Here is a 26419-nt window from a genome sequence, read left to right on the forward strand (position 1 = left end):
CGCAGGGCGCAGGAGATGGAGCCGCTGGAGGCCAACGGCACCTGCAGCAACGGTGGGTGAGCCCGGCCCGGGGAGCGGCGGGAGGGGAGCGGCTTCATCCCCCCACCCGGCTTTGGGGCTGTTCTCTGTCGCTCTGTTTTTCTGGGTTTGGGGTTTCTTTTCCTCTTTTTATAGGAAGGGGAAAGCTCCCTTTCTCCGAGAGGCACACACAGCGCGGCCAGCGCTGGGGCAGCCTCACAGCGCTTACAGGGAAACTGGGAATTTTTAATTTTTTTGCCTTTAAAGATTACCTAATCCAGTCGGGAATCGCCGCACCCCACTGCTTTATTTATGCTTGTGCCCAGTAGCACACTGCAGAGACTTTTACCCAGCCACGGAGGCAAAATGTCCCGTCCCGTCCCCCCCCTACCCCTGTCCCCAGGAAATGCTTCCACAGCCAAGTTTCTCCATTAGAAAATAAACCGATTAGGGAACCTTTGGAAACTCATCTAGAAAGTCACTGGAATTTTTTTTCTATTGGAAAAAATAACTTTGGATCCAGATCCTCAGCTACACATGCCGGGACAGGAGGCGCAGCTATAGATCTAACCCAAGTCTCTTGGTTCAGGAAAAAGGGGGGAGCCGTGCTCAGGCTGCCGGCAGCACTGGGAGCAGTTTAGGCATTGCATACCCCTACCTGCGGAGATACAGATACTTGCTCCCTAATTTCAGGCAGAAAATTTCAAGTCCTTTACTACAAAGGGACTTTTGTGACACTCCCACCTGGCTGTTCCGAGCCCCACAGCTGCGGTCAAACCGTCTTTACTACGCTTGGGAGTAAAGATTGCAGTAGAAAGATGTGCCGGGTGTGGTAGGAGTGTGAGGATAGGAAGAAAGTCAGCAACTTTCCCACCCACACAGACCAACACACCTTGGCTAGAGATGAGGGGGCTTAGTGCTTCTGGTGTTAACAGCAGGAAACTATGCCTGCTTCCAGTCCTTCCACAGTGACAGGACTTGTCATGCTTTACAAGCTCTCAGGAACTCTGCAAATAGGTAGAATAAAACCATTGGACAGCAGAGGCAACGTACAGGTGAAACTTTGGTCTGGAACGAGCCTGTTGCTTTACAAGCAATCCTGTGACACCACTTGGTATACAGAGCTGGAACAGATGAACAGTAACAAAGTACTGGCATCGCTCCACATTAAACCCAGAGCTGTAAACTGCAGACAAGCGGGAAGATGCGAGGATTAGTTGGCTGGAAAGCACCAAAGCCCTTGAATCAACAAAATCAAGTGTCGATATGGCATACTTCAAACTTACAACATTGGAGTTTGGTGGAGAGATGCTGGCATAAATATTTGGAAATTCAAATTACATTGTTGTAGTGGTCCTTGTGGCCTTCCAGTTCAGTGCGTAGAGTGGCAGACACATTCAGTGTCAACGAGCTGCTGGAACTGCACTCCATAAATCCATCACTCAACACCTTGCCATTTCCACACGTGAGTAAAGAGGTGTCCTGAGTTTTTAAGAGCTGGTGGGTATGTGCTGTTAGAGTGGCTGTTCAGAGGGACATCTGAGTGAGTCCAAAGAACAACAGAGACACTGTTGATAGTCATATCTGTAATTTGCTGTTTTATCTCCATGGTGGTCTCGCAGGGTCTCTGGTGACCCTTTCATGCCTCTCCCACCGGGTTGTGTGCCGGGTGATCAGCGATGCTGAGCCAGCTGACTCTATCCAGGACAATGGAACTTCGGGTAACTTCTGGATAACTCAACTGGAAAACAATTATGGATTCTACATTGGCCTGGGCTTGGCTGTTTTCTCCAGCTTCCTCATCGGAAGCAGCGTCATCCTCAAGAAGAAGGGGTTGCTACGGCTGGTGGAGAAGGGAGGCACCAGGGCAGGTAAGGCTTCTGTGGGGGGCAGGAGGGAGGAGGTCCACCTAATCCCAGAACCACACACATCATCCAAACTCCAGCACTTGTATGGCAAAGGAATAGCTCTGGGTACACATCAGTCTTCATCAGCAATGTGAGATAGACCTTTTTTGCATTTATATTTGTCTGAGACTCAGAGAGCACTGCTGTGCTGAGGAGCTAATTTACAGAGCCCTGTGTTGAAAGGGCTCGGCTAAAAGCAGCATTCCCCTGCCTTGCACCACAAATAGCAAGTCATATGCACCGTGTCATCAGATATGCACCCACCAGAGAAGCAATACGTGTCCAGCACAGCTCTTGCATGGGAAAGTGTGAGGCCAGGAGGAAGCAGACTGTTGAAAGGTCTTTGAAATGTGCCTCTTTGCACAAAGGTGTAAGTCATCCCTGTGCCACAGACTGGAGCAGAACAGCACAGCTCTGTGACCCCAGTTGTGCTTATTGATGCATTAGGCAGCTTTACCAAGTCACTGAGACAGGGATGCAGCCCCATGAGCTCTAATTTCATTAGCAAAAGCCATTTATTAATGCAGGACTGCACGCCTGTGATCTGTGTGAACTCTGCTTGTGGTTTTCAGAAAGGATACTTGTGAGGCATGTTGCTCAACAATGTGTAGATAACTTTCCTCTAGCACCGAGATCTTAGGGTGAGGCATGTGTTTATGTGCACGTATGTATGGATGGCAAATGGTGGAGGAGCACTGCCTACAGCACAATTGTACTATGGAGTTGGACGCATCCCATCAGCATTGCAAACATTTACTCTAGCCAGAGTGTAAATCCTACCTGGCAGCCGACCTACTTGCATAACTACAAAACAAAATTATGATAATTAAGATACCACTGCTTCTCAGTTCTGGCCTAGGAACAATTCTTAAATCATTTTACAAAGGAAGTCAGTATCACTGTCCCCATTTTACTGTGTCCCCCTATGAGGGCACAGAGGCATGGAATGATGAAGTGACTGTCCAGAGTCCAACAGCACTGGAGCCGCAGCCCAGTCTCGAGTCTGTCTCCATCCCCTGCCATTCGGCTGGCTGCATGCAACTGCTGAACTCACATGGGTTTGCTTTTCACATTATATTTGCACAATGAAATACTAGTGTTGTTTCAATTGTTGATTCTCTCTCCTCCTTCCCTCCATGAACTCCTTCACAACAGAGCCAAGTGAGTAAAACAAGAGCAAACCCCTCCCTATTTTTCAGGATGTTTAACCAGGAATTAGAGATTAATGACAGAAAACTGCAGCTGACAGAGTTCTTGAGAAGAAACCCGACCAAACAAACCAAAACAACCCAGAAATTTCTAAGGAATACCAAATCCTAACATTTGAACTTGAGCATTTGTGAACTTGAGGAACTAGAAGAGGCTGGATTCTAGCAAATTCCTGTCTGCCTCTTCATTCCCCTTTTCCTTATCTCACCCTTTGATCTCTCAGTCCCAGTCTTTCACCCCTCCTATCTGAGCACATCACTCTTCTCCAAGGCAGGTCAAACACTGCTGCTACTGACAGCTCCAGTCAGGTCAGACTTAACAGAAACAGAGGTGCTCTCTGACCCCATAAAATCAGAGTTCACAGTGTCAACAGGCTCAAGCTCCCTACATCTAACAACTTGTGGGTTAAGAGCAGAGCTGGATTAGTTCCCAACACAGTATGTCCATTCTTCCTCATTTATATGCGCATTTTCTTTAACTGAGTTCTTCCAATGCCAGGAATCACTTTTCATCAGAAACGCTCAGTCACATAGTGACGGCTCCACAGAAAGTTAACATTAGGATTTTTGGCAGCTCAGGCCGAGGCCCTATGATACAGCTAGGATACAAAGCAGCGTACAAAAGGAGCAGATAGCTTCTGGGACAGGATGGAAGAAGACTTCACCATGACTGTACAGCAATTCAAAGTAAAGCACCACATGCCTGCACAGAGCAACCGACCAGTTTTCCCCCCTCTTCATCTTTCATAGCTACAACCCGCACTTGAGCTAGGTTTGGAATAACTCAGTGCCTTACCTTAGAGTCCATGCACAAGAGTCCACAGCAAGCCAGTGCAGTGCGAAGTGAAGTGCAGGCTCCCCGTGGGCAGGATGGAGGGTGTCCAGGGAGCAACCTTTGGGTGGGGAGCACCCAGCACAGAGCAGCCCCTGCCATCCTTCATCCCTCTGCTCCAGGAGTGCCCCATAGCAAACAGGTAAGTAGAACATGCAAGACAAAACGTGACTGGCCCATGGGTGTTTATTGCTGGGTTTAGGGGCCGATGCATCCTGATAAACCACAAGGATGACTACAGCTTCCAGGGCTGATGGGCAGCCCCAAGTTCCATACTGCAGCAGGGCAAGCTGCATCCCAAACCAAGAACCTCTGCGGCAGTGGGTGCCATTCCTACTCAGGATTAAACAACTGGCTTTATTGCATTTGCATTACCCAGTCCCAAGCGCCAGCTTCCGCTCATCTCTTGACTCAACATAATATCCATGTAGGAGGGCATATCTGCACATTCTGTCCTTCCAGGCTGTTTCTTTTGTCTTCTCCTTGCAATTTACCCCTCTCCAAAGGGATGTTTCTCATCTCTTACTCTGAAAAACATGGTGGTTAACTCCTGCATACCTGTGTGCTTTGCTTCCCCAGGAGATGGAGGCCATGGCTACCTAAAGGACTGGCTCTGGTGGGCTGGCTTGTTAACCAGTAAGTAGAAGCTGTTTCCCTGGGTTTGAAGCTTTTGCAGGGTCTGTCCCTGTGAATTAGGTGTGGAACTAGCCCAGCATCTGGTGGCTTAAAGCCTTTTTTCTAGGAAGCGCCCCCATCATCAGAAGAGGTACCTCAAGGAGGGCTGAGGCAGTGAGCAGCACAGGATCTCCCTCACCATCCTCCCGCAGGGTTGGTAGGACTTGTTAGCTCAGTTTTACCAGCTCCAAAGCATGAAAAGCCAGGTTTTAATAAGGCAGCTGGCTGGTCTGCCTGCATACCAAGCGCAGAGCAAACAGCCTCCCGTGAGTGCCTCGGGGCTCCAGGAAAGGCTGCTGCAGCACAAAGGAGTTGGCAAGGAGGTGTTGATAGCAGCTCCTTTCTCGAGCTAACCTTGTGTTGCCTTAGAGCAAGGCTCAAATCTTTCTTTTCATTCTGCAACATTACAGCATCTTCTCAAATTGGACTCCCAGCCGTGCAAAGAGCAGCAGAGGATTTTTCAGAGGAGCATTTTCTAGCTCTCACTGCTGCTGCAGCAGCTACAAGGTGCCCCTGCCTTGCTCTGCCCTCACAGCTCCTGCTACACCACCCCTAAGAAAGGGCACAATACTCACTGCTTGGGGGACAAGGACAACTGAGCCAGAAGGAGACACCCCAACCCCAAGAAGCCACTTTGTAAGTGAGGAGCAGCCTCCCAACATGCTCCCACAACAGCCCACCCCTCGTTAATCACCCAGACACATTGCAGCTGCCTGGCTGGGCTGTGGGGTTCAGTGGGTTGATCTGTGCCAGCTGTGACATGGCCAAGCCCTGGCACCCCCAGCCCTTCTCCATCTGTGGGGGTGCAGGGCTCCGGGGATGCCTCTCTGCTTGCATTAATTTATAACAGATTTTCACCCACTAGCTGGCTCTGTTTAGCAGCAGCATGAAACCCCCATAATAAAGCCCACTCTCTAACTGACATCTTACTAGTTTGCAAGCCCACAAGAGAAAACACAGAAAGTATACTGTAACTCACTGATATTTATTTTTCTTGTGTTTGTTTAGTGGGTGGAGGGGAAGCTGCCAACTTTGCCGCCTATGCCTTTGCTCCTGCAACTATTGTCACGCCTCTGGGGGCTCTGAGCGTGCTCATAAGGTGATTTGAGTGTCTGTAGTTTGCCTTTTTTGTTTGCCTGTTTGTCTTGTAAGATAGAAAGACTTGAAGTGATGCAAATATGATTTATTCTGCCTAAAGGGAAAAAATGTCTCAGTGTTTTCTAAAAGATGCTCTAACAGTTGTTGCCCTTTTGGGGGATCATTTTCAAACCACTGAATTAAGTAGCATGCCTTTATGGAAATGCTGCATGTGGATAGGAGCCATATAGACTTCAGGTTAAATTACTGCAAATATCAGTGTTACTTCCTTCCTTATTCCAGCTCTTTAGCCAGTTCAAGGTTGTCATTTTTGTTTTGTTTTTGTAGTGAACAATACTAAAAATCTAAAAGGGTCAAAAATATGAGGCTTGTTTTTAAACTTTCTTTCACTGTTTGTTTTCTAGGCTTTTAGGGTGCGCTGATGTTGTGGTTTTATACTCCTGTCTGTTGCCAAAAGGGCTGAAACCCTATTTTATTAATTTATTTTTTAAAGGGAGATTCATATCAAGATACGTGACTCCAAGTACTGAAGGTTCTATAGGACTGTTACAGTGAAATGCATAAGCAGGGTTAGGACTGCTCTGGTGGATTGCCCCAAATTTTTACGGACCACAGCTAGATGTTTTTGCAGATGTATCTATAGCCCCAGTACTGTCAGAGTTTCTCTGGGGTGTAATAGTTCTGATGATTAAGTTAAAATGAATGTAACTCATTACTAGGTTGGTTTTTTTTCCTCTGTTCTACTGGTCCTTGAAAGTGTCCTTGAAGGTCCTTAGGCATAAAGGCTTCATAATGCCCAACAGCTCATGGGTGAATCTGTAGACCCTCAAAATAGTTCTGAGAATGTGCTAACACATTCAGCATTTTTTCACCTCGCTGATCTATAGGTTACACCTGCACCTCTGCAGGTTCAGCTGTCAGTAGATGCAATGTGATTGCCTATTAACACACCAGAATCCAACAGATTTACTCACAATTTGTGTCCTTGTGAAGGCACATGAAGACACACTTACTTTAGCTGCTGTTCCTTTTTTAAAGGACTTCAAAGCACCAGCTGTTTTTGTCTTGTGCAGTGCCATTCTGTCTTCATATTTGCTTGGAGAACGGCTCAACCTGCTGGGAAAGCTGGGCTGTACGCTCAGCCTTGTGGGCAGCACGGTGATGGTGATACATGCCCCAGAGGATGAGGAGGTCACCACTCTGGATGAAATGTCTTCTAAGCTGAAAGAGCCAGGTATGCAGGAGGTCGTGTGTTCTCTCTTGGGGCTGGGCAGTGCATACTGCTCCCCATGCCCCCCGCTCAGTTTTGAGTTACTTCTCTTCCTCTTCCAGGTTTCCTCGCTTATGCTGCGATCCTCTTGGCTGTCTGCCTCCTCCTGATCTTCTACCTTGCACCCCGCTATGGCCAGAGCAACATCCTGATCTACCTCACCATTTGCTCTGTTATTGGTGCCTTCTCCGTGTCCTCAGTCAAGGGCCTGGGTATTGCCATCAAGGGCTTCTTTGTTGGCCAGCCTGTGCTGCAGCACCCATTGACATGGATCCTGGTCATCACGCTGGTGGCATCCATCACTACACAAATTAACTACCTCAATAAGTCTCTAGACATTTTCAACACCTCTTTGGTGTTTCCCATCTACTACGTGCTGTTCACCACCATCGTCATCACAACTTCCATCATCCTCTTTAAGGAGTGGGTCACCATGACCGTAGTCGACATCATTGGGACAGTTTGTGGCTTCCTCACCATCATTTTGGGGGTGTTTTTACTCCATGCCTTCAAAGACATGGATGTCAGTTTAGGGAACCTACCACAAGTCCTCCAGAGTGGACAGCAAGCACCGGTCACCCGAGATGACAAGAACATCCTGATAGAGGTGGACAACTCCAGCATCACCCCAGAGGATAAACCCAAAGTATTCATGACCTACACCTAGTGCGTTGTACGCGAGGGTCTGGAGGTTGGGTGAATGAATTGATATCAATATTCCAGATGCTAGTAAGCAATTTAAAAAAAGAGGAAAAGCAGAAAATAAACCCAACGATGTCTTATCTAAAGCTTGGCAGAGTCAAGTCTTTCTCAGGCCTTTTGGATTGGATCTTTGTCATGGTGTGGCAGCAAGGGGTATGTTTAATCCTCACTGGGCTTTAATACATGCAGCCACTGAAAATTAAAATCCTCTTGAAATATGATATTACTGGGACAAAGCTCCTCTCTGGGGCCCCTTCCCATCTCTTATTCTTGGCAGGGGTAATGTTTACTCTTGCACTCCTTCCCCTGGGTGGCCATTGGTGTGTTTATATCCAGGCCATGACTGAGTCATTGATTTGTTATTTTTTGTTTTTCTTCCTTTCTAGATGCTTGCGTGAACTCTAAAATACACACCAGTATCTCAAATGAAGGTGAGCGACAAGGACTGAATGGTGCACGCCTGCTACTCCGACTCTGTTCATCCATCTTTAGTTACTTGCTCTGCAAATATGGGACAAGAATATTGGTGAATACTGGCAAAACGTGGCGAATTCTGGAATGGGTGCTCATTTAGGCTCAGTGACAGAACCCAAGCCATGAAGTGTTTTTACAGGACTGTGGCAGAGAAATCTTTTTCAGCTTTTGTTTCTTTGTGAGGTGCAGGATTTTCCCTGCAGCACAGTGTAAATGAAGTTTTATGTGGGGTTTTGTTTGTTTGGGTTTTTTCCTCAGCAGCTGTGCCCAGGCTATGTTGATAGGGTTGATGAAGCTGCTGGGCCTGATACAAGACCTCATCTGAGCGAGGGGCAGCCTCTGCTCAGGCTGGGGAGCTCTGGCAGAGGAAATCTATAATCGGGAGAAACACTGCCACCACCTTCAAGACTTTTTATGGTCTGTGAAAGTCTTTTCAGCCTGAAAGATCAAGTGGCTCTTAAAATTAAGTATTTCATTTCTTAGGATATGTCTTGACCCTGGAGAGTGCCCCAATTGTTTGAGCCTCATGACCTGTCCTGCTACCATTTAAGTCCAAAAGTTTTGGGGTTTGTTTTTTGTTTTTCTTTTGGTTTTAATTTTTTTTAGAGGGATGTCTGAGCTGCATATTAAAATCCAAACAGATATAAGTGGATGATGCTCTTCAGAGCTGTAGGGATGCAGTTTAACCCAGAGTTGTCCCATCCATGCCTCTCCATCTTTCTCAGTGGATGTTACCTGGACTCTTGCTCACAGCTCACCTTCAAAACCCCCTTGGATATATATCAAGGGTGAGGATGAAGGGATGGGGGAAATAACATTTTGAGTTAGAAGGTGAAAAAGGGAGTTCAAAGTTTCTCCCATCTTGCTGCTAGGTCTTACAGCATGGAGAGGCTTAGAGCCCTTTGCTCACAGCAAATCCCAAACCAGGAGCCACAAAGCCTGAGTTGGCTTTGCTAGGCCTCCTTGGGCGGGAGACAGCTCTGCCTGGGTTAGCCCTGGACCACAGCGCACACTGATGCTGTCTGAGATGCTGCCCTGCTTATACCTGGGTCTGGGCATCGCCGAGCAAATGCAACTTGGGGTTGGAGGGGAGAGGAATATGCAATCTCTTATTTTAATAACATTTCAGTACTTTTTTTTTTTTAATGTGGAAAGGGAAATAAAGGCTTTTTCTAAAAAAAAAAAAAACAACAACCAAACAACCAAAAACCAAACAAACTAAAAACCAACCAACCTTGCAGATGGATCTGACAGTTTTTAATAATTTCTCTGGTCGGCGTAGCCCTAAAGGATAAACAGGCTGAAGGACCGCCGAGTACAGAAGAGCATCTGCGGCAGAGAATAAAACAGCAGCGCCCTCCTTTGGTATCAGAAAATAATCCAAGTAATTCACTCTAGCTTTGTTTTTGGCATCCAAATCGGTATAATGCTTTATGCACTTTAATTTAGAAGTAGATTATAAACAGAATTCATTCTTCTCACTGCCTAGAACTGCATTTCATAAAAGCCATTCCTCCAGATATCCTGCCATCTCTGGACAAATGCTTTATATAAAATGAAGTTTTGAACCAAAATAGTACACAGTGACAAAATATTTGTTAATGACAACTGATAAATTTATTAAAACTAGGCAAAAGGCACAATGAATTGCATTCTTCAAGTATTTGCATAGATGCACAAAGAGCATTATTGTAAACCATGTGGACACAGGAGAAAGTGAGATGTATTTTGGTATATGTTCCTCCAAGCAATGTTATCTTTTAAAAAAAACCCTCACGTTTTACCATCTTTTACTCCTCCTACAGTTACCCTATTCTTATTCACTCAATTTGCACACATACAAAGAATTAAAAGGACTTATTTAAAACTACCTTTTGGAGACTTTATGATATTCCAGCAATAAAGTTTTCCATTAGGATTTGGTCACATCCAGTTGTTCTCTGAGCTTTGTGTGTCTGGGGGAATTTTTTTAAAGCTTGATCCCATGTTCAGATGAAATGCACTGAAAATATTCTTAGTGATTTTTGATGGCCATCTGATAAAGATCAGAGGCCGCAGCAGAAGTATGCTGTTGGCTTCAGCAAGGGCTCAGATACAAGATCAAGTTCTTGTGGTTGAATCTGTACCACAGTATAGGTACAGTATGTGCCCAACTTACTGTTCCACCTGTGAGCAGTAAAATGTGCCATTACACAGCCATATTACCTGCACCTCAAGAAACAAATTGGGGGTTGTCTGAATATAGGTTGTTTATATGTAATAATTCAATTACAGAAAAAGACACAGAAAATTTAGAAAGCTGATGTCCTTCACTTGCCATCCCTTATTTCAGAGAAGTCTTTTAGGTTGGTTTGTTTTCCAGGCATACAGAAGTTAAGAAAAGGTCCAAAATTATTAAGATAATGAATCATCAACCAGAAATTCAAGACACACCCTGTGTACTGTTTCCTTGTGGAGAAAGAGGTAGTAAAGTTGTGAAAACTATTGTGGTTGTCATCCTACAGATACATTGCTACATATAACTACAAATTTAATGAAGGCTGAGGGTTTATCTGTTTGTTTTGGGTTTTTTTTCAATCAGTAGAGCTTAGGGAAAGAAAACCATCAGACAAGACTTTTTTTCTTTATGCCAGTAAAACAGTTTCTCACATGTGCAGCAGCAATCACACTGTTTTGAGGATTTGTGTATAATAAATCAGACACAACAGAAATGTTGTAGCCATAGATCCAGAATTCCCTGTGTTCTAGGAAATAATTTCAAGGAAAAAAAAAATGGTATAACAAAAGGTCTTAATTTAAAATCCTGAGGAAAAAACATACAAAAGTCCAAACTATTAGGAGAAAAAAAAAACAAAACACAACAACAAATTCATAAGGGAGGGTCCTCAGGGTCAGAACCATCAGCTGCTTAAAGTGCGCACAGACAACTCTTTCCATCCATGTCCTGGAGAAAAAAACCTGGAGTAAATGAGCTGCCCTACAAAAGCACCATGTGTTGCATTAATATTTCTGCTGTTTTACCACCTGGGCAATTTTAAGGTAGGTTTCTCACTGGTAAGGGGAGCAGACAGCCCGTGCTGAATTACTGCTCAGCACAGACCGAAGCCTGAGGAGACGTGCAAAAGTGTCCACTGACCCATGGTACCGCATGCTGGAGAAGAGATTTCAGCACTGGCTTTTGCTGAGCTTCCTTCTGGCCGTTTGCTCTGTATCTTGGCCAGAGAGTTTCCCTGTCGTACCTTGCCTGTGTCCCAAGGACACGGATGAGAGTGCACGAGCCACGCTGAGGATACTGTCAGGTCTTACAGCACTGAGGCAAGCCAAGTGAGTGCTGGAGGACAGACAGGTTGCGGTGCTCTTGCTGATGATGGTTATATGCGGAATATAACTAATCTGCTCTATTAAAGCTAATCAAAGTCCACTGTGACCCACAAATTATTTTAACCAGGAATATTTCCATGGTTTTCTCCCTGTTGTGGCCCTGCTTGTCCCCCACTGTAAACTGAGAATAAGCTGAAGAAAGTTATCAACGGTTGCCGCCTGCTCTCCTCTTAGGAGGCAGAGGTTTCTGTATAGCACCAACGTATGCAGCTGAGGAAGCCAACAGGGCTGGGTCTAACATGAAAGCCCATCAGGGCTAGCACCTGCACTCACAGCTTGTTCTCTCTGGTAACACTTAAATAACTGATTAAAACCACATGAAAACCCCATCACCCCATCCCTGCATTGGATATTGCACAATAATATTTAAATACCGTATAAACAAGACATCCCTATATGGAAAAGGCTATCAGAGAGGGTCGAGTTCAGCTTGGCATGTACCGGCACATGTTCCTGGGGGCACTCCTGACAAGCCTGACTGCAGCTTGTTGAGTCACATAAGAAACCAGGGAGGCTAGAGGAGAGAAACCAAGACACTGTCTGTGGCCGTGGACGTTTTTTTGCATGATGAAGGCCATCCAGTCCCTGGTGAAGGTCAGAGCCAGCCAGAAACAGACTGTTTCATGAGTGCCCACAGGAGCCCAGCTGTCCCACTTTATAGACGTTCACTGCTCCAGCTGTCCTGACGCCAGCAGTCTGGGTGAGATAGAAAACGGGAAAGAGAGAGAGTGAGCGCTGGTGAAAGAGCAAATGCTGCCTTTTCCTTCAGATGATGTTACAGGGGACCAGGGGAAGCCTGTCTCTGTTCACATGCATTCACACCCTAACACATCATTTAGGAAACTCTCCCACCAGGAGCACAATGAAGCTCCTTCAGTTCTCTCAATTTTTCACAGCTGGCCTCAAGTACATTGCAGGCTGAGGGCAGCACCTGTGCTGTGTGGAGTGGAGGTGTTTTGTGTTAAGGGGTCTGGTTTGCAGGGAGCTGAACTCAGCAACTAAAAGTCCCTTATTAACTCTCCTTATTAAGGACAATTTTGGGAAACACCCCCTGCAGGGAAAGCATCTCCTTAGCTATGGTTAGAGAATGGAGAGAATTTCCGTTCCTTACTAGGGTCCTCAAGTCGTGCATGGACCTTCCTGCTTTGCTGCTCTTCACTAACCATTCTGGGTTAGACACCACTTGGCCTCCCATTGCTCGGCCCCTCACACAAATGTCTTGTCTGGGGAAGTGCTCAGGGGTGCGGAGGACTGAACTAACTGTTTTGCCTAACCCAGTTATGCTTAATAAGGAGCAGGTAAAAACAGAGACCCCTGCAACAAAGGCAACCAACCCAACAGCCTCTCTGTCTCCACCCACCAGGGCTGTGCATGAAAGTGTTTAGCAGTATGACAGCAAGGTTACTCCCTTCAGAGTGCTTTTATTCTCCAGTGGTGAGGGGACGTTGCTGTGCTTCCCACCACGGCACTCAGTGCCTACCTCTGCCGCCGGCTGGAGCCGTCCTGGGGTTCTGGTGTGTGCAGGAGGCAGTGAGATGGCCGGGCTGTTCCCTGGCCAGGCTCTGGGTCTGGCTGGGATGGGATTAGCTGGCAAAGCTCTTTGCGGTGGCCGGGGCCTAGAAATATCCTATGCAAAAAAAAAAATAAATTTTGAACTCTCAGCCTGGACATATGCCCAGCCTGAAAACAGAGATAATATTTGCATTCACTTTACATGGCCTGAACTTCTGGGTATGGCCACAGGTCCTTCAGACCTCTTGGGTTTTTTCTTTTTTGTAGGTCTGAGACAGCAGACTGGGTAGGCAGCTGCCCACCTTGAGGTCTCTGCTTTGGAGTTAACCCCAGGGATATTACAATCTAATAGCTGCATGAAGAAAAACAGGAGAAAACGTACAGACTGGGCAGGAGTTCCCATCACAACTCAGCCTCCTGTAGCACCCCCACTTGAGACAAAGGACTGAAGGGACACAGGTAAAACCATGCTTGCAAAGACCTCTCCCTCTCTGAAGCAAGGAGGGAACGCAGGTGGCTGCCACAATGGCTTATTGTATGATGCAGGTGATTAGTGGGTTTCAACATGTACAAGTTTTTCACCTATCAAGATTCATGAAGACCGGATGGCTTTGGGCTGCTGGGCAGCTGGCTTCAAACTGAAGATGACTAAACAGGGTAACTGTTACTTTTCTCTGCCTCCTCAGTGGAGCTGCAGGCTGAAATCATGACATATTCTGGGTACTAGAGGACTCAGAAGTTTTAAGCCTTGACTTTTGCAAGTAACAGGGAAGCTAAGTTCCAGAGCCTTTTAATTAGCCACATTATTGATGCACTTAAGGTTGGAAGCAAGTTTCACACACGCTCACTGTATGATTGCCTATACAGTATCTGTGAGCCCTATATACATGTATATATGTGCTCATACAAGCACACGCAGCTCTGCACCCACCTACCATCAGCTATTACTTTGTTTGTGCGCTCAGCTGTCCCTAATAGGATACTCAGAGCGTTATATTTTCCATTTGTTTAATTAATTTCACTGTAAAGCATGCCCCTAGGGAGAAGTTACCCACACAAAAACTAACTGCCGGCTGCTGCTTAGCCTCTGTGCTAAGTCACTGGCCTACAGGTGTTGATTTAATAAACACAGCTGCAGTCACAACTTGGAGGGCACCCAAAACCCCTGCAGTCTCCTTAGACTATGCATAAATACAATGCTTGGTGGCCGCATCAGCTGATGCTTGGGGATCTATTGCACTCCTGGGACCTTGCCCTGTGACTGCAGGAAGAACAAGCCAGACTAAATCCCATCGATCGCCAGGTCCAAAGAGCTCTTTTAGGAATACCAAGAAAGAAAATATGGCAGATACTGCAAAAGTCTAGGAAGGACACTGACACTAGCAAACAGTAAATTAATTCTTTCCCCTATACCTTCTACATCTTGTGGCTGTTCTCCAACCCAGAAATGGCAAGGTTTCTTTTGGAAAACCTAGGAAAAGTGTTCCATCTAGTAAGTCTGAGTGAGATAAAGAGACTGGATGCATTGGGGACGGAACACAGTGGAGATTGTGGGGAACTTGTCAACAACCAGCTGGGAAGGATACCTATTCCTTATTGACTGCAGTCAGCTTCCTTCTTTTGTTTTAGTTTTCTTTCCTGCTGAAGTGCCGGCTGTTCACAGGAACAATGGAGTTAGAAACAGATCCCATTCACTAAAATATTTCAGGTTTGTTTTTGTCTATATCCTTCAGAGAGAGAGAGATTGCCTGGGAGCCAGCTGCCTGCTATTCTCTGTAACTGAGCTCTTTGCTTCTCTGCTGGCCCTAACCTAATAAAGCTAGCAGGGAAATATTTTGGTGAAATGGGCTTAAGTCAGTCTGATTGATTTGCCATCTTTTCCATAAGTGTAGGGTCTGTACTAAGCTTAGAATAAAATTGCCAGAAAAAAAGTAAATCAATACCCTTTCCTTATAAACCCTCAAAATAACCTCATGGCTAAGATGCTCACATAAGATGGGGTCAGTCTGGGTTAGGTCTAACATTTCCTATGCAACATACTAAAGGTCCCATTTCTGCTTCACATTAAAATTTGTCTGAGACTCCCAAGGCTGTAGTCCAGGAATGGCCAAGAGCAAGATACCTGGGGGATCATCCCAAGGAATGGGGATCCTGTACTCAGTACTGACCCTCAGACTTATCACTGACTGGTAATCTGACAAGGACTTGTTTCTGGGAGATAAGTGCAAATGGTAAAAGGAGCTATGCTAGGCTTGCTTAGGGAAAAATCTGTACAGCCCTTTCATTCTGGCAAATTATCTATTTGATTTTCAGCTAAAAAAATGTTGGTAAAATGAATGCTGCTTTGTGAGCGAAGATACCTGACTTCAGGTTCAGGTCAGAGGTATCAGGGGACAATTAACAGTAATTGTGCATGGTAGTGCCCAGCGCGGTCATTACCAGCTACAATACAAGGCAAGGAGCACCAACGGTAATCGTCCTGTGAGATGGAGTGTGCACCACCGAGCATGGTAACTCTTACACCCCCACCACAGTCAGAGAGGCTTCATCAGCCTCACTCAAAACAAACCTCTCATCAAACTGCCTCTGCAGGACAGCGGCACAACTCCGTACCTGAGAGACGGGGGGTTTGGGAGCAGGAGGTGCTGGCCTGCTCGGGGGTGTCCGTCGGGCAACGTCCTTTGCCGGCAGCGGCTGCGCTGGCCCAGCGGGCTGCCCCGCACTGTACCCCGTGGAGGAGGTGGATGGCTGCTGTGTGGTTATCTGGAGTCCTGGAGCTTGCTGGGGAGGAGGTTTTGGTGGGATTCCAGGGAAGCCAATCACCTGTGCAGAAGACCCAGAAATCCCCTGAGTTACATATTTCCACTTGAAACCACCTTTTTTTCTCTCTGCTACACTTTTGAGGATCCACATGAGGTCTATGAGCCACATAGTAGAAAATATTGCCTGCAACACCAGTATGTGTTGTATATGTCCAGTAGGCTTTGATTAGATAAACTGGTACAACTTGGAATCATGAGGCAGAAATGGGAATCGAGAGAACAGAGTAACTCAGGCATTAGGATTTTAAGTGACGCTTGCAAATAAACCCAGGGCTTGCAATTTCTACAGTTTTGAGAGGGGGATGTGACAGAAGATGATCTATCAGGAGAGACAAGAGGCCACACACGTCTGATCAAATCCCAGCTCCTGCCTTCTAAGGAAATCACTACAAATAGATACTACATTCAGCTCCCGCTGACTTTCAGGGTGATGTCTGTTTTTCCCACCCTTTGACAAAATCGCTCCCTAACTGCACTGAGAGGGAACCACATCCCACATCTTAGGGCAGCAGCATCTCTCCTCACGGAGGTGGAAGGTGACCTTGCCCCTACCTTCCTCTGCTCCTGAGGGGTTTTCAACTTGAAGGCAGGGTTTGCATGCCCGTTTCCAGAGGTGTCACTGACACTGAGAGGAAGAAAAGAGTAACTGTTATTTCCTTGATAAGTTGTCTCCTTTTTTTGGTTTTTTTTGGGTTTTGTTGTTGTTGTTGTTGTTGTATTTTCCGTTATATTTTAACTGAAGTAAAAAAATGAGAAGCAAATACTGGTTATACCAACAAACCCATCTAGTTAAATTCCTCACAGCCTTTGCAATTTCTCTTCTGTTCTGACACTGGAATGGGGTGGATATGAGCAGACAAGGCACAGCACTGAAAATTTACCTGAACTGTGGGGTCTTCTTTAGAGAACAGATGGCAAATTTATTCCAGCATTTCAGATAATAGAATAAGAACAGGACTCCAATGAGAAGGAGAATGGGAGCCAGGATTGCAAGAGTCATCACGACTGCTGAAGGGCCTGAGAACAAGAAAGTAGAGTTAGTTAAATGGAAAACTCTCTGCTCCCCATCTAATTCAAGTCCTTCTGCAGTGCCACCATAGTAGAGTTGGTCCCACTCACCTTCGGGCATAGGGGGACCACTGTCCAAGCTTCCTCCACTTCCCTGCTTGTTGCAAAATGGGGGTGCCCACCCCTGGTCACAGTGGCAGTTCTTGTTGTTATTGCAGACCTGGAGCAGGAAGACTCAGAGACTTTAATGACAACTCCTAAAGAATCTGCAAGCTAAAAACAATTAAGCCCTTGATGGATAAAACACTCCAGGCCTATAAGAGTTAAGTGCCTGGAAACATTTTATTTTCAGAGAATGAAAATGTCTTTTATGTCCTCAGAAATTCTCCCTTTCTCCAAAAGACAAAGGTTTTTCAGCTGAAGTACCACTAACCTGGAATCAGGAGAAAAGCAGCATTTAGAAATACATTTCTCTTGTTCTTGTCTCTAAACTGGAGGACAGGAGTCTTCCCTTCCATCCGACCAAGATTCCTTATTGTTTAGGTTTATTGCATGGCCCACTGCTATTTGTTTTCTCATCTAGGCAGCCACTGATTAGGGATGTCCTGTGCTAATTGTAGCATTTAATTTGATTCTGTGGAGTAGCTGACAATCACTTCCTACAGCTTCACGGATCGTAAGAAATGAAGCAGACTGGGAATGAAAGAATGGGGTGAGTCCCTCTCCCTGTCAGGTACATCATGGGGATCCCCAGGCTGCTCAGGGAGGCGCACACTGCCGCACGCTGCTGTGTCGAATTCCTACTCTCCATTGCCTAACTGGACCATAAGGATTGAGAGATATTGATGTTCTGTGCCAGAAACGTCAGCAAAAGGTATAAAAAATACTCACCAGCCTTTTCTTTCCATTCCCTGAGGGTAGAGCAGAGCACAGTTTGGGATCAACTATTCTAAACATGACTTTTTACTATGCTCTTCCTTCAGTAAGTCTGTTGTTTGGGTTTTTTTTTTTTATTCAATCTAAACTGGGCCCAGAAGATATTTCTATAACATTATCCCTTCTTGTTTTCTGTTCATTGCAATTCATATCACTCCTGTGGACCCCCTTAAATCCTATGTCAAAGGGACACTCACAGACCAGAAAATGCATCAAGCATGAAAGGAATGTGCAGATTAATAATCAAGAAGCAGAAGTCTGGAGTGAACATAAGCATGGTATCGGAACTGATCTGAACAACCGTCCACAGATGAACGGCAGCCCATCCTGCTTCAGTATGAAATGGAGATGAAAAGGAAGACACCTACTCCATGCCCATGGCACTTTTTGCTACAGCCTTCAGACTCGAAGATGATGGATGTGTTCTGGCAGCGTCCCTCAAAGCAAACCTGCAGCGAAAGCATCCAAAACCTCTGTGTTAGCTCATTGGGTTATGTACCATATCACTGCTTTGTGCTAATCTGTGACCTGCAGGGTTCCAGACACCTTGGCAATACAAGTAACAACCTGGGCCAGGCCATGAAGTTAACCTGGTTCCCAAGTAAATATTTAATCATTACCCTAAATCCCAGCTAACGTGTATCACAGAGAGAGGAGTGGGAGCTCAGAAGCTGATAGCTTGGTCATGCCCATGTGGCAAGTCTCTGAAGGAGCTCTCAGGTATCTCGATTTCCAATTGTGTGTCTCACCTCTAAGCCAGACAACTTCAACGAACCAGTGAATCCCAGATTTAGCACTGTCCCTGAAGTTTATCTGGCAAAGACTTAAGGTATGGCCTTTGGTGTGTATTCTTCCATTGCTTCTCAGAAGCCTCTAAGAAATAATTTTTCTATCAAAGTCTCCTAGAAAGGCGTCAGACATAAGAAATGAATGCCTTGACAATCACAAAGCACTTTCCAGATGGAAAAGTGATAGCCTGAACCTCCCCCAAGCCATTACAGGCAGGACTGTACCTACATGATGACTCCCACATTTTGTTCCTGTCAACACCAAGCCAGGATCCAGCATCTCCTTTTCTTCGCTCTCCGATCGGTACACATGGGTCCCTCGGCACCTCAGCTGTGTCCTCTGCATGTGGATAGTTGTGTCTATGGCCACTGCATTGGACTGCAGGGGTTTAGAAGCAGAGCTCTGGCACTGGATCTTCCCACATTTAGCATCTCTGATTTCAAAGGAAAGGCTAAAGTGATTATTTCTGGCTTGCTGAATGTTTTGCAGGCATCAGTTCTACATGTAAATTAAAGCAGGAGTGTTGAGCCATTGTTCAATGGCAAAAGAGCAAGCACCTCCCAAGAGCTAACCCAGGCAACAGTGTCTGATGGGTACTGATGGGACCATTTCACTGTCCCCATGGGTAGGCCAGCCTCAGCAAATTCACAGATAAGACTAAGAAGTTTTTGTCTCAGTTAAAAAGCTACATTTAACTTACAGATTAGAAAATCCTCCCTTCTATTGCTTTGAAAAAATAGCAACTGTATGTTTTAAAATGCAAAAGGCAGGGAAAATGGTAAATTTAAAGCTGCAGTCATAAGAGCTCTAAGTCTGATGAGGATGCAGCTGGTTTCCCAGGAGACAGAGGAAGGGAGTGAAACCAAAGCATAGATCAGTTTTATCTACTGGCCCATAATTCTGTAATATATAAAAACATCTTCTCCAACAAGCAACTCTTGGCTGCCATTCTGCTTTCTACCTCATCTCACACTTCCTGTAGTTGCCGTAGATATCCTTCCCACAGTTCCCGTAGATGTCTCCAGCGGCATTAACCTTCTCGAAGCAGGAGTCTGGTGCTGGCCTTGCTCCTGCATGAAAAAGACTTATGTGGCTGACTCCTGTGGAGCCTGGCAGCCCATCTCACCCCATGCCAAACACTCAATTTTCTTTTTCCAGGATAGTTTGAGCATGGGAAATTTTTGCTGCCTCCTCCAAGTGAGCAAGGCAAGAGAAAAGGCTCCTCAGACTTTGCCACTGATAAAGGGTATGGAAGGTACTACTGCCTTACACAGGGTGAATAATAGTAGGATGCCATATAATATTGCCTGTTCAAAGGACAATGTATTTCACTGCAAGTAGTGTCCTTACCAGGCCCCCACAGCTGCAAGCACTGATCTTTATATGTGAGACACATGCCGCTGTAGCAATAGGCCTTCCCTCCGTCGCAGGAAGCCCCATCGATTTGGTAAGAGTTGGGGGGGCAAAACGGTGTCTCGCCAGTGCAGTATTCTGGGAGGTCACAGAGTCCTGAGCTTTCCCTGCAGAGAGTTCCTGGAGACATCAGCTAAAAAGATACAAAGGGAAAAGAACTGAATTATTGCTTGGATCCTTTGTAGTTTCATGTCTGCACAAACTCTCCCTGTAGATAAGAAAAAATCTTGCATGCGTCTCTTCATCCACCTTGTCTTGGGTTTTTCTGAGGTGAGAAGTGATCCAAATGACTCTGTAACTTCATTTAAATGGCCGAGCTGTGTAGAATCAAATCAATGACTGGGTCACTTCCCTCGGTAGCAATGAGATCATGCACAGAAAAGAAGGCTGCCAGATCTCAAGGGGACACCAATCCATCTCCCTCTACCCTAGGGTAGGATCAGATTTACCTAAACCATTTCTGACAGATCGTTGTGTAATCTATTCTCAAAACCCTCCCTGTCTGGCAAGTTTGTTTCAGTGTTGGCCTGTCATTTCTGTTGGGATCATTTTCCTAATGCGTAACTTCTGTCTCCCATGCTTATGAGTTTACCCAGTTCATTCTTGCCCTGCTCACCATGGACATGGAGAACAGAAGGGCATATACAGTTACATCTAGAAGGGTTTTCCAAATCTCTTGTGAAAAGAGTGAGTTCAGGTGGATTTCTGCAAAATTATTTTCCTCACGCTCAGGATAGGTCAGTAAGAACACACAGTCAATGTGCAAACATAAAAATGAGCTTAAGAGAAATGTTTGCTTTTTGAGATAGTTTGTTGTCAAATCTTGAGCTCTTCAGCTCAAAAATCAGAAACACATTTTAACTAGCCTCTAGAAGGAAAGCTGAGTTTTAAAATTGTAGTGATCACATGCATACAATCCTCTTTGCTAGCGTTTCTTCATCAAGCACCTGGGCTAAAGGAATTCAACTGCATCCCAGAGAAGAGGATTTAGAGCAAAGATAGCATCCAACCTAATCCCCAGTGCTGGGGGTGAGTTGGCTCTAAGAGCTCTGTCTAGGTGTCTTGCAGAGCCAAAGGAGATAAATATTCATTCTGATTCATCCTATCCCTAAGTGTTTTAAGAGAGGCAGTGTGACTTCATTGCAGCAGCATTCACAGCTCATCTTAATTTATCATAGGAGTCATTCAAATTAGCTAGAAGAAAGGACCTCACTAGTTTGATTGTGCTTGTAGCTGTTGTACTTAAAAATCAGACCATGCTGCTTGCAGGGGAGGAGCTGAACTCCATTGTCTGGCTGTGTTTGCTCCCATTTCCCCTCTATTTTTCAGCCTCACATCTCCACCACCATTATTCCCTCTCCTCTCTTAGGAAAACTCAGGGATCCCACCTTGCACTGATGACAGCAGCTGCCATGGGCACATTCAGCACCCAACTTCAGGGAGCAGGTGCTGGCGTCACAGCAGGGGTTATTGCATTCCTGGAAAACAGTGAGATGCAGCAGAGTTTACAAGGCAGATGTTCAAGACAAGAATGTGCCAGAGCATCAGAGTGCAAAGCTGACGCTGATCTGTTCTTGTACATGATGAATTACAAGCAAAGTAACAGCCTTCCCTCCACAATATGTTCGCGATACCCAGCATGTGCTAAATTACAGTGCTGCCTAGTTGTCTCCTCTGTTGCACTGAGTGGATACAATACATCTGATGAGCCTGAGCTGCTGGCTCCAGCTCCCTTTTGTCTTATTAGTCAAAGCATGGATTTGGAGAAGTGAGATGCGATGCTAAGAGAAGCCCCATCCTTATCAGGAACAGAGCCATGGGAAAGGTGAACTTACATATGAAACTGCAACATCTAAGATAACTTTTTCTTTTCTTTTTTAAATGAAGTTTTCATCAGATCTGTTCAGCCATAAATGCTGGGATGCACTGTACTACGCACTGTGAGTTTAGTCAGCCATGATACTTTACAGCCTTGATTTGCATTGTGTCTAATTTACGTAGAGGGAAGGTGTGCATATCTCCTGCACAAAAAAAAAAGCTGTTTACATATCGCATAACTGTGTTTGCAAAATACATAATAAAATCATTGTGTCCCACTAAATCCCAAATGGTTGGATCCGAACAATTGTTACCTCCACCTCTCCACAGTCACACTCCTCCCCCTCTTCCAAGTAGCCATTTCCACATTTCTTCCCACCATACATTTTTTTGGTATCCGGCATATTGGAGAGACACATCCCTCCACCAGACTGCAGATACTTCTCCAGCTCTTTTCTATTGCACTGGTTGAACACCTTGGGGAATGGGTGCCTGAATATGGACAGTGTAGAAAAACATCATGACAGATCTGGGAAATGGTTTAGAAAATCAAAAATGAGCACATGCAAATCCTGACAAGTTCCAGAGGACACAAGTCCCTCTGAAGTCTATGAAACTGTGCTAAAGAAGATTGTGATTTTGTGTGCCTGTTCAAAATCGGACCCATCTGGATTACATTTGAAGCTAAGGTGAAACTGCACTGCAAGACTGTCTATATAATATAATGGCCTTGAAAAATAAACTTTATTGAAACAAAACATGTTGAGTTAGACTCAACCTTGACAGACGACAAGTACGGCCGTTCTTACCTGCTCAGTACTGAAGCAGTGGCTTATTCCTAACTGCCTGAACAAGCCTGACAATCCAGCACTCAGACTGTGAATAACTGCTGGTAAATCTAACTGCTAAAAATAGTATTTCCTTTTTCCTATCCACTGCCTCACTGTGAATGATGTGCATACATTTTGTAACATGAATTATGAATTTCTGTTGCTACAATGCCAGATACACTCTATATATGACCCTGCATGTGTGTGTTCATGTCGCATGTTCTACTTGCATGCCATTATGTTTCCACTTCTCACCTAAATGTTTTTCCTTATTTGGAGGAAATCATGCACGTAAAAAGAAGATATCTATGGGGAAAATTCTGTTAAAACCTGCTAAATCCCAAGAGGGAAGGCTTGAGGAAACAGGGAATGTGGCTTTAAATGAATGGGTTTGTCTGACAGTTTTACGTGACTGAAATATAGAAGCTGTTGTGGTTCCTCATCCAAAATAAGCTCTGGAATCCCTGTGGGTTTCCAGAGTCACTCTCGCTTCCCCTCTCTCTCAAAGCCAGCTATTTTTTCCCTTTTAAACACAGGCTTTCTGTGGTTCACTGAAACTAAGCAGTATTCTTAAGACAACATGCAGTCAATCTGTTTTCATGTCTTGTGACTTAGAAATATAGCCCTATTGCTATGCCTTTTAATAAAAATCAGTTCTTTCCTGAGGCAATCCTTTTTTCCTCTCATTACCACATTATAATGCACATTAGCTTTTGCACGAGACGCTTTAGAAACCCTATCAATTATCTATCTACGCATCTCACGTGAAGTGAAAACCACCTAAATCTCTACATGCCAAGGTCACACATGTTCTGGTGACCCCTTTTTTTCTCTGTACTTGCTGGCAGTAGACAATCCAGGTTCTGCAGAACGATGTGTGTGTGTATGCAGTGAACTTGATATGGGGTGATGGATCATGTGGTAGGACACAGTGGGAAGCACAAACTCGGAAATGAGGGGTTAGAGGGGTCCTGTGACAGTCTCTTAGGACAGAAGATAAGAAAATTTTCCTTTTTACCACAGTTTAGAGCTCCACTTCTAAATGCTGCCAGGTCCCTCCATTACCTAAAGCCAATCCCATGCAGGAATTTAGCAAATTGCTAAATTAACAATTTAGCAAATTGTTAATGGGAATTTAGCAAATTGCTACTGATACACAAGTCAGAGTTTTCCCAGCAGTATTTTCTCTATAAACACACTGACTTCAACAGGCAGCAACAGACACACCTTCAGTCTGCATTTCTAGCTCTTACTCCACCAAGGCTCTTGTAACAAAACCCTTTGCATTTCTCCATAAGATCCTGTAAGACGAACTCACCCTGTTGCAGAAGCCATGATGCAGCCTCCATCTTCTGCAGGAGTCGTACAGCAGCCAGCTGAATCATGATTCATGCCAAAATTGTGTCCCATCTCATGGGCAATAGTAGCAGCAACACCAATGGCATTATCAGAGTGATCCTGTGCAAGGTCAAAGAGGCACATCAGCATTTTACCTGTCCTGTGCACCTCAGAGTCAATGGGGTAAGCAGCACTTCTCATTACTACATGTAGAAAACATCTACTGAAGAAAACACCTTCCTGCCTATGAGCAGGTGAATTAGAGGCCTTCACAGGACATATTTTCTTTCTGGGCTTTAGGAGGCATCTATCCTATGCATTCAGTGGTGTCAAGAAACGTCTTATTAGGCTTTAGCAATTACTTACCATGTTCACTCCTCCTGACTGGTAATCAGAGCACATGGCCATCACAGGAGCCAAGCCTACTGTAGTACCCTGGAAGGGCATGCCCCTAAAAATCAACCCAGAAAGACCATGAAATGGCACTGAGGCACTTGAGAAGGCAAGACAGAGAAATGCATCCTACAGCCCACAGCTTTATACATCTACACAGTGTCAGGTGAATACATTTTCTTTAGTAGTATCTTCAAGTACAGGACATTTAGCAGAGCTACAAAGCCTAAAGACTTTTTTTTTTTTTTGACTATTTTATTTTAAGGGCCAATCGGTCAAACCTATTTTTTATAACGGTCTGGTGCCAAAAAAGGCTCCCCCGGAGCTTTGCAACAAGCACAGTGTAAAGAATATGGAGGTGATTCACATTAAAAATGTAATGACTTGAATATGAGGAGCATGGGTGCTGCTGGTGTTTTGCTATGTATATAAATTGAAAGAGATTTATCGCAGTTTATTGTTAAAATGGTTTGCAGATTTTTCTTCCTCAAGTAAACACAGACTCAGATGGACTGTTATTGTGAATGTGGAAAAGTACTGGAAAAAACCCTGTCAGAAGCCCCTAGCAACACCGGATTGCAGGAAAGAAGAAAACACCAGACAACCCCCCCTCAACAACACCAGAAAAGTAGAGAAAATTCGAGAGATTCCATTACGTGGACTAAAACACACACATCTTATGAATATGTAACAGAAAACACTATAAAGGGTGAGGGGTTTGTTTATGCGAGTCATGATGGTCACCATCATCATCGTCGTCCTTATCGGGCCATCGGTGCCCAGTGGAAGCCTGCTGAACCTTTTTGTTTTACTTGTTCTTATTTCAAATATATTTATAAAAGTCATTTTATGGTTCTGACTCTGCAATTATAACAAGAGAAAAGACTATTTCTGGATCTTTAATTATGTACTGGTTTGAATACTTAATTTGCCCTAAGCCTGCTATTTGTCAACTTGGGATTCAGGGACTTTGACAGAGTACTAGATAACACCTTTGAGGTGCAGCCATGCTCAGCTCCTGCCGGGTGAGCTGGAATTCTGCAACGGCCCTCTCAGCGTATCTGAAATGGGAGCCTTGGAAATGGTGCTCAGGACAGAACTAGGTGAAGGTGAAAAAAGGGAAAAATCAAACAAACAAAACAAGGGAAAAGTCATTGCATCTCCACATTTCAGTCCTACAGGTTTCTCCTCTGACTCACCACTAGTTACTGGTGAATGAATTACCATGGGAGAGATAAGGAGGTCTAAGAGTTGCTGCAAATTTTTCTTCCAGTGACATCTGCATTGCTGGCCATAGCTCCTGGCCCTAATGAGATCAGTAGATGAGTCAGAGACAATCAGATAGCTCCCAGCACCGTGTCCCCTGTGTCTCAGCAGGATGAGTTAGGAATGAATGCCTTCTGCAAAGGGCTTAGCTCCCCTTTACAGGTCTTGCTTACGGTTCAGATTTTCTTGAAATTGTACATATAGCTGTGACAGATCATGTGCAGCTGCTTGTGATAGGCACACACTTTAGCCGATGCACATGTATTGAGACTGCTGCACAGCCTGGGACCTTCACTTTCCCTAGAGTGTTGTGCTCTGGCTGCCAGAGCTTAATGCTGGCTGAGTGGCTGCTACATAAATCTGCTACTCTGAATCTTAGAATGATATAATCTTACATACTGATTTCCCACCCACCCAAGCCATTTGTCAGAAACAGGTTATTTCAGGAGTAATAAACTTACGTGATTAGTTGGGCATTATCATGTTTTCTGCGCACCCGCTCCTTGCTACTCCAGGCCAGAAAGGACTTCAGGGTGGAGTAGGGATTCTCAGTGACATCGCATTTATTCCAATTACTCCAGATCTCCAGCCCCACTAAGGCAATCCGGATATTCAGGGATCTGTAAAACTAAGATAGAGGAAGGGAAAAACATGACAAAACACAAACTGTTTTTTAAATCTTGAATATAAACCCTGCTAAGTGCTACTACAAGTACACATGTCCAGAGA

General features: G+C 45.0%; 2 protein-coding genes across 3 annotated transcripts in view; one reads left to right on the forward strand and one right to left on the reverse strand.

Moving 5' to 3' along the window:
* Positions 1–9301, forward strand: NIPAL4 (NIPA like domain containing 4). 2 transcript variants are annotated; one of them, XM_026858594.1, is made up of 7 exons: positions 1–52; positions 1641–1889; positions 4545–4601; positions 5649–5739; positions 6812–6972; positions 7071–7654; positions 8097–9301. In XM_026858594.1, exons 1-7 carry the CDS (start codon positions 16–18, stop codon positions 8106–8108), a joined length of 1191 nt encoding a protein of 396 aa, XP_026714395.1. In that variant the 5' UTR covers positions 1–15; the 3' UTR covers positions 8109–9301. The 2 variants fall into 2 exon arrangements, with proteins under 2 accessions (XP_026714395.1, XP_026714394.1); XM_026858593.1 differs by lacking the exon at positions 8097–9301 and having other exon boundaries at positions 7071–8061.
* Positions 9302–9980: 679 nt separating this feature from the next.
* ADAM19 (ADAM metallopeptidase domain 19) overlaps positions 9981–26419 on the reverse strand; it is a 38676-nt gene continuing 22237 nt past the window's right edge. Inside the window, exons 9-23 of the mRNA XM_026858510.1 lie at positions 26152–26318; positions 24398–24482; positions 24012–24151; positions 22178–22355; positions 21434–21523; positions 19983–20178; positions 19594–19702; positions 18861–19065; positions 18212–18292; positions 17019–17127; positions 16781–16916; positions 16452–16524; positions 15691–15900; positions 13046–13192; positions 9981–12261 (exon numbers count right to left, since the gene is read on the reverse strand). Coding sequence (XP_026714311.1) covers positions 12187–12261; positions 13046–13192; positions 15691–15900; positions 16452–16524; positions 16781–16916; positions 17019–17127; positions 18212–18292; positions 18861–19065; positions 19594–19702; positions 19983–20178; positions 21434–21523; positions 22178–22355; positions 24012–24151; positions 24398–24482; positions 26152–26318 — 2001 coding nt within the window. The 3' untranslated portion in view covers positions 9981–12186. The remainder of the gene's footprint in view (positions 12262–13045; positions 13193–15690; positions 15901–16451; positions 16525–16780; positions 16917–17018; positions 17128–18211; positions 18293–18860; positions 19066–19593; positions 19703–19982; positions 20179–21433; positions 21524–22177; positions 22356–24011; positions 24152–24397; positions 24483–26151; positions 26319–26419) is intronic.

The sequence above is a fragment of the Athene cunicularia genome, assembly GCF_003259725.1.
Source record: "Athene cunicularia isolate RWA chromosome 13 unlocalized genomic scaffold, athCun1 chr13_part1, whole genome shotgun sequence".
Taxonomy (NCBI): domain Eukaryota; kingdom Metazoa; phylum Chordata; class Aves; order Strigiformes; family Strigidae; genus Athene; species Athene cunicularia.